The sequence below is a fragment of the Phyllostomus hastatus genome, unplaced genomic scaffold, assembly GCF_019186645.2.
Source record: "Phyllostomus hastatus isolate PE091 unplaced genomic scaffold, TTU_PhHast_1.1 phas_contig_40, whole genome shotgun sequence".
In the NCBI taxonomy this organism is placed as follows: Eukaryota; Metazoa; Chordata; class Mammalia; order Chiroptera; family Phyllostomidae; genus Phyllostomus; species Phyllostomus hastatus.
In genome coordinates, this window is record NW_025333872.1 from 75,391,645 (window position 1) to 75,405,082 (window position 13,438).

General features: G+C 42.4%; 1 protein-coding gene across 2 annotated transcripts in view; it reads right to left on the bottom strand.

The window, feature by feature from the left end:
- The window catches only part of STX7 (syntaxin 7), a 38,675-nt gene extending 26,866 nt beyond the window's left edge, over positions 1 to 11,809 (bottom strand). The window contains exons 1-2 of one of the 2 annotated variants that reach the window (XM_045843516.1): positions 11,711 to 11,809; positions 5,966 to 6,116 (exon numbers count right to left, since the gene is read on the bottom strand). In XM_045843516.1, the coding sequence (XP_045699472.1) occupies positions 5,966 to 6,050 (85 nt within the window). In that variant the 5' untranslated portion in view covers positions 6,051 to 6,116; positions 11,711 to 11,809. Of the gene's footprint in view, positions 1 to 5,965; positions 6,117 to 11,705 lie in introns of both variants that reach the window. The other variant, XM_045843515.1, reaches the window with a different exon arrangement.
- Positions 11,810 to 13,438: the final 1,629 nt, after the last annotated feature.

A 13,438-nucleotide genomic window follows, 5' to 3' on the forward strand; every position in this document is an offset into this window, starting at 1 on the left:
TCTGATTCTAATCAGGGAATTGCAATATAAATCACAGTGAGATACAACTATGGCTAAAATGTAAGACTGTACGCGACTAATGTGGCAAGGATTTGGAGCAATACAAACTCTGATACACTGGCTGGTGGGAACGTAACCTGGTACAACTACTTCAGGTAACTGTTTAGCTGTATCTACTATAACTGAACACACATATATCCTAAAGCCCAGTGAACCATTCCTAGGCACACACATGAAACAAGAGAACATACAACAATGTTCGGCATTGCTCATAACAGCAAAGAAACAAAGAACCAGAAACATGCCAAATGTCCACCAAACAGAGAAAGAACCGACTGCGGTATGTTTGGACCAGAATACTATACAGTACTGAAAACCCAAGACCTGCACTACATGCAACCACAGGGAGGAACTCCAAATACGTAATAGCAGAAGTCCAACACTAAACATGTTATTTGATTCTATTAAATAAAGTTTAAAGACTTTAAAACTAATCAGTGATGTTAGAAGACACTGGTTACCTTTGGAGAGGGCATCAGCATGAGAGGAGCTTCAGGGGCTACCAACATTCTGTGCACTGAACTACTAATACCCTAATAATTGGTGCAGTACTCAATACATACATTACACATCTATTTTGTAAAGTTAAAAACAATAATTATGTGATAATTTCAATATATTTATTCTGTTCCTTTCAAAAACATGAGCTCTTTCTGTGTGGTGTGTCCTGAGTACATTTTTTTATATTGTTCATGTTTATATAAAGTAAGGGGCCCCAGTGAAAATATCCTACCCTGGTTTACCTTGTACAACAAGCTCAGCCATTTCAACCCACAAAGGCTTGCTTTGTCTTGTACTATACACATCACTGAGAGCAATTTGTCTCAAAGAAAATACAGACGATAAAGGGTAAACGGGCATATATCTCATTTCTAGTTACTGCTAATAAAAATGTGACTTCTGAATATCTCATGCCAAAGCTTGAGAACTGAATCCAACCATTTCTTTGGTTCATGATGATTTTCTAGATCTGGGATAGCACGGGGTTTGATTTCCAGGCCAACCCCAGTCTACTGGGAATGGCGGCCTGGAGCAGGGGTTGAAAAAGACCGGATGCCACCTTGGGGCCACGACAGAGAACACTGCCCAGGAAGGGGGGAGCACTGGGGGCACAGACACACTGCTGACTCCGTGACAAAGTAAACAGAACACATTCCCTCACAGGATGAAAATGTTTTCTTCATCATTTCATTGCTCCACGGAGAAATCCTTAATAAAGTATTAGAAAGTTATATTACTTTAATCTATTTTTGTGTAATGTATTTTATATTTAAGTATTCATATTTGTATGTTTTGTTTGGCATAAACTATATTACTGCACTGTGGTTTAAATACTTCATTAGTACAGAAAATTGATAAGACTATGCATTATTTTTAACAAACGGTTTAAGAAAAATTTTAAATACATTCTGTTCCTTCTATCCTATTTCTTTGCAAAACCAAGCTGCCAGAATAAAATACTGGGGGGGCACCGAACTCCCATCTTACTAAATCATATCCTTAGGTTCCTCCAAGAAGAAAAACTCTTTCTGATAGCTATTTTTTCGTTATAAACTAAACCATACAATTCAGTATTTTGCAAGTTTTCATCGACCTATATCAAAAGTAATTGAAAAATAAATTTTTCCCACTGCAGTGTTCCAGAAAGTTTTAGCTCTGGTTGGATACATTCACAGATTCTAACCACAAGGGTATTTCTTTATTTACAGCATCCTCTCTTCAGGTTTCGTCTGCAAAACTAGATAATTAGTGCAGACACAAATTCTCAGGATGCAAATGTAGTGTGAAGAGAGCACCTAAATGTGGTGCAAAGTACCATTTGATTCAATCACATCCAGTATAATTAGCATTACCAGATGGGAAAAAAAAAAGGGAACTGAAATTTCACACTTCTGCCTTTCACTTCCATGTGATTTCTTCACAGCCCTTCTCGGCGACACACACTGGATGGTAGGTGAAGCTTTTAATAACTGGCTCTCTCTAAATCTGCATTTCCTTTCAGTTAGTTAGACACTGAATCCCCAGAAATAGAGAAAATGCACAGTGATGACTGGTTTCACTAAATTCAAGACCCCAAATCTCAAATGAATACTCAACTTGCCACTAACCCCTCTCTGCTTCTGAGGTATGTCAATTCTCTCAATCCTCAAAACTACAAGTAATCACTTTCTCTTCTTTCCACAGACTCCCATTGGCCTGTGCCTCCTATTCTGTTTAAAAACAGCTCAATCAGATGGAAACTCCCCATCTTCACCTACCACATTTACCACCTACGCCACACAACCCCGTCCAGCTGATGAAAGGCAAAGCAGACACGAAAGATCTGTTCCCCTTTCCCTCTAGCCCTCAAAGGTATCTCTTTTACAGTTATACTCTACCTAGAATCACTTTTGTAGTGGAAAATGCAACCCTTTCTTTAATGTTCTTTCCACTTCCATGGTAAAATCATCCAGTTACCTGCTACATATTGATGTTTTTCCTTCTCTCTCACATGAAGCAAAAATCCCCAGTGTTAGTGAGCACACTGCCATCCAGCCTTCCTAGCAGCTAGGTACAGCCATGTGATCATCTCAGTTCTGGTCTGTAGTATAAGCAGAGGTGAGCAGGATTCTGGGAAGTCTTGGTCCTTCTTCCTTTTCTCCATCTATACTTGCAACATGGATATGAGACCACTTTTCCAGTCACCAGTTTGCAAGATCCAATTACCTGCTTTCATCTTAATCTCTTCGCTGCTTTAGACATAGATGATGCCTCACTCAGTCTTGAGGCACTATCTTTTTTCTTTTTTTTCCTTGATTTCTGGAAATCCATGATATCCTAATTTTATTGTCATCTCTCTGGTTATTCCCGATTCTTTATGCTGCTTTCTCTCTGCTTCCTGACCTGCACATTTTTAACACGCCAGCCCTCCTTAACTCTACTAAGCACTGTGACTATTTTAGACCTATGGTTTTAAATACCATTAATGCTTCGATGACACTCTGATCTCCTAAGCCATATATCTAAAATAAATGTTTGACATCTTCACTTAGGTGTTTAAAAGACATCTCAAAATCTGCGTGACCAAAACAAAACGCTCCCCACTTCTCTGAACTGTGGTACTTCCCATCTCAGTATGTGCTCACCGCCGTCCACTTGGTTGCTCAACGCAAAAACCACGAGTCATCTGGATCCTTCTCTTTCTCCCAGTCCATCTGCATTCATCAGTAAGTCCATCATTTCTCTCTCTTCCCACTGCCACCACCCCAATGCACACCAATCTCTCTCTCATGGCCAATGCATCCCCCTTAATTTCCCCAAAGTCTATTTTCTAAGAGAAGCCAAAGCAAAGCAATCTTTTCAAAGTGCAGATCTGATTGTGTTTCTTCCCTGACTCTTAGAATGAAATCTAAACTCCCTAGATAGCCTCCAAGGCTCGGGGTGACCTGCTCAGCCTCCTCTCTGATTTCACTTCTGCTCAGACTGGCCTCAAGTGCTACGTTTCCGACACACTGGAGTTCTCTTTTTTTGGTATTTGCTGCTCATGCCAAGCTTTGGAGTGCTTTTTAAAAAAAAATACCACCTGTGGCCCCCATTTAAATGCTCTTTCCCACTATCTTCTCACCACCAGCTCCTTCTTGTCCTCATGCAGGGCACCATCTAAGCTAAGGCAGCTGCCCATCACTCTCATGGTACTTTCTTCATAGAAAATTAGATTGTGCATTAACTTTTTCTTTTTACCATCTGCTTTTTCTTACACTGTGAACTACAGAACAGGGCCTGTGGATCTGGTTTACTGCTGGATTCCCAGGGTCTGGAGGAATGATTAGCAAGCAGTAGGTGCTCCATGAATTACCTGCTGCCTGAGTAAAGACAGCCTCTCAAAATTAAGTCACTTAGTCTGAACCATTATTTCAGAATTTAAAACTCTCAATAACGGGCCTGGAAAATATCTGACCACTGTAGGCTAGTCACTTAAAAATAGGGATCACTTTCCTCCGGAGGCAAGCAACTAACTCCACCCCTAAACAACTTCGATTATTCAAAAGCCCTTACTTCTTCCCAAGCTGAAGTCACACTCATTTGTGGAGGCCTTAATGATCACGCTGAATACATTTCTTATGTTTTACACAAGGCAGTGCTTCAAATATCTGAAGGTGGTGACTGTACCTTCTCATGGCTGAACAATCCCCACGTTGACAGGTCTTCACAGAGCACAGCAGTGGGTCTTATCGCCACTCCAAGACTGCCCTGCACCACAGTGTAGTTGCACACTCAGCTATCAACTAAGCCATGTGCGTGCAGCTCCGGTCCAGTTTATCAGTCTCATCTGGCTGAATCAACTGACTTCTTCCTCAGGGAGCAAGACCCGAATGAAGTTACCCCTTAACCCCTTCCAGTTCAACCTCACACGCAATCTCCCCGAGGTGCCTTTCGTATGACCCAGTGCTTACTGCCTCTGTCAGCTCAGTGCACAGCTGTCAGTTCTCCTTTTTCCCAGAAGTCCTGGCGCCGTTTGGCTTGGGGATACCTGACCTGCTCTGTTCTTCCGAGGAAGACCTCCTGGCTGCCTTTCTCACACAAAGGTCCTGATTTCCCACATGTGTAAATTAAAATGATAAGCTCTCCTAATTTCCACACAGGTAGTCTGAGACAGGCATGACTTCTAACCAGCAACGAGGAGACAAAGGAAGGGGAGGCCCTTTTGACTATCATCAGAATGGACAGGAAGCCAGACACAGTGGAGACAATGCTGGTGCGGTGACACAAACTGGAACAATCCCTGATGCCCCATTCCTACAGTCCCAGCCGGGGACAGCATGATACTGCCACACTATTCACCTCCTTGCTCCTCTAAGAAAAGCCAAAGAAAAGAAGAATTAATCCAAATCAGAAAAAGCATTATTCTACACAGTGCACAGTGGTACTTTTTTAGAACCACCTATAATTTAATTTTATGTCCTCTTCCCCAAAACACACTGACATCTCATTCAAATCATTTGTGTAGAGTAATAATTGTTGGGAAGTTAATGGTTAGATAAAGATACACAGTTTGTTCATCTGAACACAGTGCTTGTTTCCACAATGTGTTTGCATTCTGGTAAAAAGGGCAGCCTTAACAAAGTAGGCTGGCGAATAAAACTATACTAACCCTCTGACAGAGTGGTGCCCAAGGAATGCCCACAGGGCCAAAACACTGACCACAAAATGACTGGAATCATCCAGGTATGTGATTAGCTGCGATTTAGAAACAAAGAACAAAACAAAACAAAAAATCTATAGGCTCAAATCTGTTACAGTGATTTTTTTTTAGTCTTATGTATATTCTGAGGAGTAATGATTTCTAATAAAACGACACAGTGGACTAGTCTACTAGCATTCTGTCTTTAACAAGTACAGCAAAGGAATCTGCGAGGAGCCCAGATAGTCATCTTCCATATCTGCATCCATGTTCCCCCCTCAGTTCTTCCCTGCTCCTGAATAACATACCGCTATCTACCTTTTACAAAACTAACCTAAACCATGTCCAGCCAGACTTTTTTAATAAACATATGTTCCCTAAAGATGTGATAGTGCTGCCCAGTTCCAAACCTGTGAGACTTAGTCATTGAGTCTCATTAATCTCATCTAGAACTGGATAGATTTAAAGCAAAAACAAGTATCTCTACCTTTTATAATTTTTATTTTGTTAATGTAATTATGTGTATTATGAGCCTGAAGCAATAAGGAAATGCAGTTAAGTGCTATCTCTTCTATATATAATTATTTCTTACATCCATTCTAAATAGTTCTAGCCTTTTAGGATCTATTTGTAAAGGAATGCTCCTCCCCCTCTCATTCACTAGTAGTTGTCCTTTTATAAACTCCACCAAGGTCAGACAAGAGTTGAAAGCAAACAGTGGAGTCAATTTAAAACTCAACTCACAGCACTGTGTGATCTTCTGGATGTTGGAGGAGATGCGCTGGGCCAGCTGAGTGGGGTCGCCGACAGTCCCTGGAGTGTAAGACATGGCTGCTCTGCTTAGTCAGTAATTTCATCAGATGTTGGTGGGCCACACAGTTTTCTAAGCAGTCACCTGAATAACATAAGACAAGAGTCACATAATTATACTTTTAAAGTTATTAGCTTATAGTTTCTAAACTGTGGTGTCGATTTGGGAGGTTACAAGGACAAATCTGATTAACCTAAAAGGTTGAAATCTAACATCAAATAGTAAAACTCCTACATCTATCAAAAAAACAAAACAAAGCCCTGGCTAGCGTAGCTCAGTGGATTGAGCACAGGCTGCAAACCAAAGCATCACAGGTTCGATTCCCAGTCAGGGCACATGCCTGGGTTGCAGGCCACGGCTCCCAGCAACGGCACATTGATGTTTCTCTCTCTCTTTTTCTCCCTCCCTTCCCTCTCTAAAAATAAATAAATAAAATCTTAAAAAAAACTGAACTTTAAAGGACAGAGGCAAGTTAAACATGTCTCAACAAAATAAGGTTCAAACTGTACATTCCCTTTGAACTTCTGTGATTTTTCTAAGGAAGAATTATTAAGTCTCTTTTCTATGTATAATTTTAATTGTTTATATATTTTATCTATAACTAAACTCCAGGCAACTAAAGGCAGGGCCCACATGCTATCTATCTTTCTTTTCCCAACATTTAAAACAATTTCTAGCACAGGTCAGGTATTTAAATATTTATTATATGGAATACAGACTTCAGGCTATCTCCAGGAATGTCACTGCTATATCTACCTTTAACACCTGTAGGAACAGCTCAGAAACTTATGAATGAATCTCTAATTTCAGAGATGAAAAAGGAGGTCAAATTTCAAAGAGCAAAGCCAACAAGTAAGGACCAAAGGACAGCCCTGTGCTCATCACACGTACACCTTCCTGGCAAAGCAAGAACGACTCCTCCTCCTGAAGCCAGCACCAGGAGAGAAGGCTAAGCTAGGATGCAGCTACGGGAAGGAGGCAAGGTGAAGTTCTTTTCTTCCTCTATCCACACCACACCATTCGGAGTGTGAAAAGAAAGGATGGAAAGGGGTATCCTATGTACAGGACTGTGCACCGCAAAGAATGTCGACTACTCCTGCACCACCTTCTCACAGCGTGTGCACAGAACACTGCAAAGCTGTGAGTGGTCAATCTATATGCCAACTCTCCACTATGCATCTGCTGCAGGCCCCGCATTAAAGTAAGCACTTGGGGGCTGCAAGCAAATAAAAGAACAAATATAAAGAAGCTGCTGAAGTCAAGTTTGTTTCTTAGGAGAAAGGATAACGTTAACAATGTATAAAACAACAAAAGCAATACAACTCACTAAAAAAGTCAATAGTGAGTGACAGGGACTATGAAAAGGAAATATCACTATGGCCCTTGTCTAAAAAGAATTCATATAACAGAAGCATAAGATTCGAATACCTGGGCATGACTGGTAACAAAAGCAACAAAGGCAACTCAATAAAGCCTGGAGTGGACAGGACCAGAACACATGGACAAGACAAACATACTGTGTCACTGCCAAAGAACGAAGAGGTTCCTGGGCAACTCCAAGTTGGAGGACTCATGGCTGGGACAAGTGGAAGACAACACCGACAGAAAGTGGGGGATGACCGAACATTCACTGCACACCTGTGAAATGAAAAGGACTTCACATAGATTATCTAGTTCAATTTTCAAAATCTCCCCTTTAAAAAGTAGGTAGTAGCAAATAAACCTTGTTTTAATGATAAGCAAAGTGTGGCTTATAAAGATTAAGTAGCTGGAAAGGTAACCAACCCATCCACCAGGTAGAGGTGGGTTTCAATCCCCAGGCTCTGGTTCCAAAGCTCCCCGTGCTTGGCTACCCCACAGAATAAATGCCACAGAAGAAGGAGGGCCCTACATGCTAGGTTTAGTGTGAATGTGTTGTGATAAGAAACCACTGGAGATTTCTGGCAGGGGAGAAGAGGCCACAAGGAAATACATATCTTTGTTCTGAGGGTCAGTGCTGGCAGGAAGTACAACTGCACTGTTGAGATGGGCAGAACAGTACTGGTTCCATGCCTGAAACTCCAGCATGCGCCCAGCCACCCTGGAATTTCTGAGAGCTTTTAGATGCTCTCTATTCTTTTTCATTAACCCACAGGTCCAATTTATCTATTCTGTGCTCTCTGGACCTCACCGAGTCCTAGAGATAGATCTAAAACCAATTTCATAAAAGAGTAAATAAAACCTTAACTCAGACCACAGAACCACTGCCGCAGGGTGGCAGGAATAAACCTCCTTCCAGGTAGCCTTGGACATGGGCCTGCAGTGACCTGAAGTGCTAGGGCCCAGACAGAACAAGCCTAGATCTGGGGATTCAATGAGACTAAGTGTCCTACAAAGCACCAATTGGATCTTGAAATTCTGTACCTATTTTGTTTTTCAGTAAAAGCTTTATTGAGATATAATTCACATATCATGTGATTCATCCATTTAAAGTATACGATCCAAAAGTGCTTTAAAATATTCACAAAGGCACATAGCCAAGTGCTAGAAACAGCCTAAGTGCCCATCAGTAAACGAATGGATCAAAAAACTGGTACATTTGCACAATGGAATACTATGCAGCAGAAAGAAAGAAGGAGCCCCTACCCTTCACAACAGCATGGATGGAACTGGAGAGCATTATGCTAAGTGAAATAAGTCAGGCGGTAAAAAACAAATACCATATGATCTCACCTTTAAGTGGAACCTAATCAACAAAACAAACACGCAAGCAAAATAGAACCAAAGACATGGAAATAAAGAACAAACTGACAATAACCAGAGTGGAGGGAGGAGAGGGATAATGGGGGAATGAAGGGGACGGATGAGTCAAGGAACATGAATAGAGGATTCATGGGCAGAGACAATGGGTGGGAACTGATAGTGGGAGGTGGGGGGTGGGCAGGGCAGGGGAGAGCAATATGGGAAAAATGGGGACAACTGTAACTGAACAATAATTTTTTAAAAATATTCACAAATTGGGCAACCATCAACACATCACACTTAGAACATTTCATTACCCTAAAAATAAAGCCCATATCCATAAATAGTCACTCCCCCTTGCTCTCCAACCTCCCCAGCTACAGGCAACCACTAGTCCACTTCATATCTTCACAAGGTGGAATCACAACACAATATGTGTTCTTTGGTGACTGGCTTCTTTCTCTCTGCATGTTTTTGTGGTCCATCCATATTGATGTATCAATCAATACTTCATTCCTTTTATAGCCAAATTCTACTACATGGATGGGCACAATTTGCTCCTGGCTCAATGACATCTTTCGTTTTCCTTTCCCTCTGTCAACTATGGCTCTAGAAAAACTGGCTCACAGCCAACACAAACACACTGAATGAGGAAATGTTCCTTTTTCTTATTTATGTACTCTCTTCTACTCTCTTAGGTGGGGCTTCTCCATCCCCATACACAAAAACACCTACTCTATACAAGTGACTCTTGTATGATTGGACTCTATACAAGTCATACTCTTAACTCTAGTTAGTGTCTACATGTCTTTGAAGTTACAGACAGTTGCCAATTTCCTTTTCAGCTACCAGTGGAACTGACAACCAGAAATCTCTACCTTGGACAAGACATTTAAGCATTTGGGCATGGGCATAGCAATAGAAATAGTTTCACTTTCTTAATCATGAGCACTAGCATAAAGCATTGGTTTCTCTCCACCTCATGTCCCAAAATGTAAAAAATATTTGTCAAAATATAACATTTGACAGAAAAAGCAATGTCTTTTTTTCCTTCATGTCAGATTTTAAAGTAACAACCTAAAAAGCAAGAAGGGGAGGCATCTTGAAATATTTTATGTATTTTAAAGGTCTTTATATAAACCAATTAATGAGCGGGGAGCAGTCTATTTTGTAGACTGCTGTCTCCTCAGTACCTGGCTATATAATAGGTGCTTAATAAATATTTATAGAATGAATGAATAAATGTACCTGTTTTCTAAGAACACACAACCAGTATGCGGGTAAATGTCACCATTTTTGACACACTGAATTCCAGTGCCTTCTGTCAGATACCGAATGTCCAGGCCTATTGCTGCCTCGAGGCCTGTGCGTGGTGCCATTTCCTATCTCTAGAAGACTCTTCCTCTCATGATCTGCATGTGACTGGCCCCTTTTTCCCAGCAATGTCTTGTCACATGACAGAGAAGCCTTGGGATAGAGACCACTGGGATCTGAAGTGAAAAGTCACCACCCGGGCCACAATCCACTAACCTCTCTGACTTACTGCATCACAGTGCTAATCACCATTTCAAGTGATCTAGTTAGTACACTGTTTATAATACCTATCCCTACCTCTGGAATATAAATGAGACAGTAGCCACATTCTTTAGCTCAGCTCTTCCGTCTGTTAAACTATTATTCGGTCTTAGTTCACAATTCCAAGGATTGTTTTCCACCCTTTCACACACTAAACTTCTAAATTAAATGGAATCACGGCAAACTTCACTCAGACTTACTGCAGATGTTTTATACATTTTTCAACCGCCAGCAAGCACTTAGCTAAAGTTTGGTATCCTAACCAAAGCTTTTGGTTTGACTTTTGTTATCGAGAGCAGCAGAAGTAAAACACCCCAAGAAAAATGATGTAGACCTTAGTCAGTTAATATAGTATCATATTAACTTCTACAGAAACTTTGAAACTAGAGCCTAACTCTTAACCAGTCCTAAGTTTGAGACAAACTTCTCAAGTGGCCTGCAAAGCAGACGCCCGTCCGCAACACAAGGCAGTTTAACGCCTTTATCAGTTTGTGCCCCGCTGAGGCTCAGGCCACCCCTCGAAGAAACCTCCGCCTCCAACATTACTAAACAGAATAGCATTTCACAATATTTCCTATTCTTCCAGATCCTGTACAAGTTTTAAATTACAGAGTTAAATTCAGAATACATTGATGGGAATTAAACAAAATTAATGTATGTATCCAAGAGCCAGGCAAATGCAAGAAACTTGCGAGAAAAAAATATTTTAACAACCTAGAAAACAAGAGAGGTGTGACATCTTGAAATATTTTATGCATGTCTAAAGGTCTTTATATAAACCAGTTAATAACGCGTACTGAAATCTAGGAAAGGCAGCCTTAATCAAGCCAAACAGAAAATCAACCACAGTGAGCCTCTGAATAAACGTCTACAGTTCCGTTACTATAGCCATATATTTTCATATCTTCTGTAACAAGAGGGAGAACTTTAACGTGTTTTCTAAATCAATGGGTTAAAAAGAGGAAGAGGTCGATTTGCGTCCCGATGCAGGCTCAAGCAGGATTCCTGGGCTGGCCGGGGCTGGCTCCGGGGCCGGCCCTGCAGGTGCTCCAGAGCGAGCGGGGACCAGGGACCGTGGCGGCCGCGGGAGGCGGCGAGCTGTAGGCGCCGGACTGGTTCCACTGGCCCGGCCGCCAAGCCCGGCCGCCTGACCACGCCAATCACCCGCGCCGGGACTGGGGCCGGGACTGGGGCCGGGACTGGGGCCGGGACTGGGGCCGGGGATCGTGGGGAGCGATGGGCGTTCTGGGAGCTGGGAAGAGCCCGCCGCACAGCGCAGGATGGCCACTTGACAACGCAAATAAACCAGAAGACGCGGAAGCCACAGGGACCTCGAGCCTTCAAGACCCGGCTAGGGGCCCTCCGCCACACACTCACCTTACCCCAACCTCCTCGGCTTTCTCCTCCTCCTCCGGCCCCAGGCTTTCACCGGGTCCAGAGGCCCCAGCTACGATAATCAGCTGATGGGTGTGGGCGTTGGGATGCGCACTGCGCATGCCCGCAATACTGCCCAGGAAGGAGGCGGGGATTGCTTCCCTCCCATTGGGCCGCCGGCCTGAGTGACAGCAGTCGTCTCCCGCCCCCTCTGGTTCCAAGGTGGGGAATGTGGGGGTATCCGCGAAATTGCTAGGAACGTACTCTTGGAGGCCTGGGAAACAGATGGTGAACGCCTTAGATTGCTTGGGGCGGGGCGGGGGGGGGGGAGTTGTGGGAAAGAGAGAGAAGAAAATGGAGGGCAGCTGTCTTCTTTACCTGCTAACCTCCCTAGATTCAGGTCTTCAGCCCGCCCCATCAGCCCATACCTGTCTTATTTCCTAACTCTTCCCTCTGCAGTAGACTGGTTTCACGGTTCAAATGAAAAAGGAGAACGCAAATCAACAATCCTAGCAGGAAAATTAAGAAATAATAAAGAGTCACCTCTGTGTATTCATTTACTACCCAAATCTTCATAGGCTACATACAAGGCATTCTAAGCATCCTTGAAGAGCAGGGCATATTTTGCACAGGGTTTGAAAAAAAGCAGAGACTCTTCAAATTATAAATATCCAAACAAACACAATGTAATTGTTAGGTAAAAAGCATCACTTTCTTCAGGTGAAAGAAGTCACCAAATTAATTAGGAGATAGATAGGCTTGGCCTTTGCTCATTCAGGGGTGTCAAACTCATTTTCACTGGGAAGCCACATCAGCTTTGGCCTTCAAAAGGCCAAATGTAATTTCAACACCTTAACAGTTAAGGAGTAGTTACATTTATACAGTCCTAAAACTATCTCGGCCCTTTGAAGGTAACGGCCAGGCTGATGTGGCCTCTGGTGAAAATGAGTTTGACACTCCTAGATTAAAGAAACTGAAACCCAAAGAAACTTCATCGAAATTACCCAAGTGATTATGAGTAGCACAGGTCCAGATGACCTAATTCAGAATCTTGAGTTCTTCCTATTGTATCACTCATTCAGCAAATATCCATTTAAAACCTGTCATATGTCAGGTGCTTTCCTGGGCACTGCAGATAATTAAGATGTCTGGAGCATGGTATTCTCCCTCAAGGAGCTCAAGGAGTGAGATCCTTCCAAGGACTCTGTGCGAAGTGCTATAAGAAATACTTGTACACAGCACGGTGGGATCTCAGAGATGAAGATGCCTTACTGTGGAGTCAGAAATCATTCCAAAGGGGAAGTACTAACAGAATCCTGAAAGATGTGTAAGAGTTCACTAGGAAGACAAAATGGGAAAGGAAAAAGGAAAAGCACATAAAAATGTGTAAAACCACAGGCAAGTGCAAACTCTTGGGGATCACTATATAACTTTATGTAGATAAAGCACAGTGGGTGGGGTAGAGGGCCCCAAGACTGGAAAGGCAAGTGCAGTTTATGTAATGGAAAGCCATACATCATCATCATGTGAAGTGAGTATCAAATAGGACTTAAACTGTTAAAGGATTCTAAACAAGGGTGTGATATGCTCATAATTCCATGCAATGCAGAAATCTCTGGGGAGGTGGGGGAAATTAAAGGGAAATAACATCAAGACTGTGCAGAGAGAGAGGAGGGGGAGGGAGATTGAGATTGAGATTACAGCCATTTAGGAGGCTGTTGCAATAAGAAATCCTA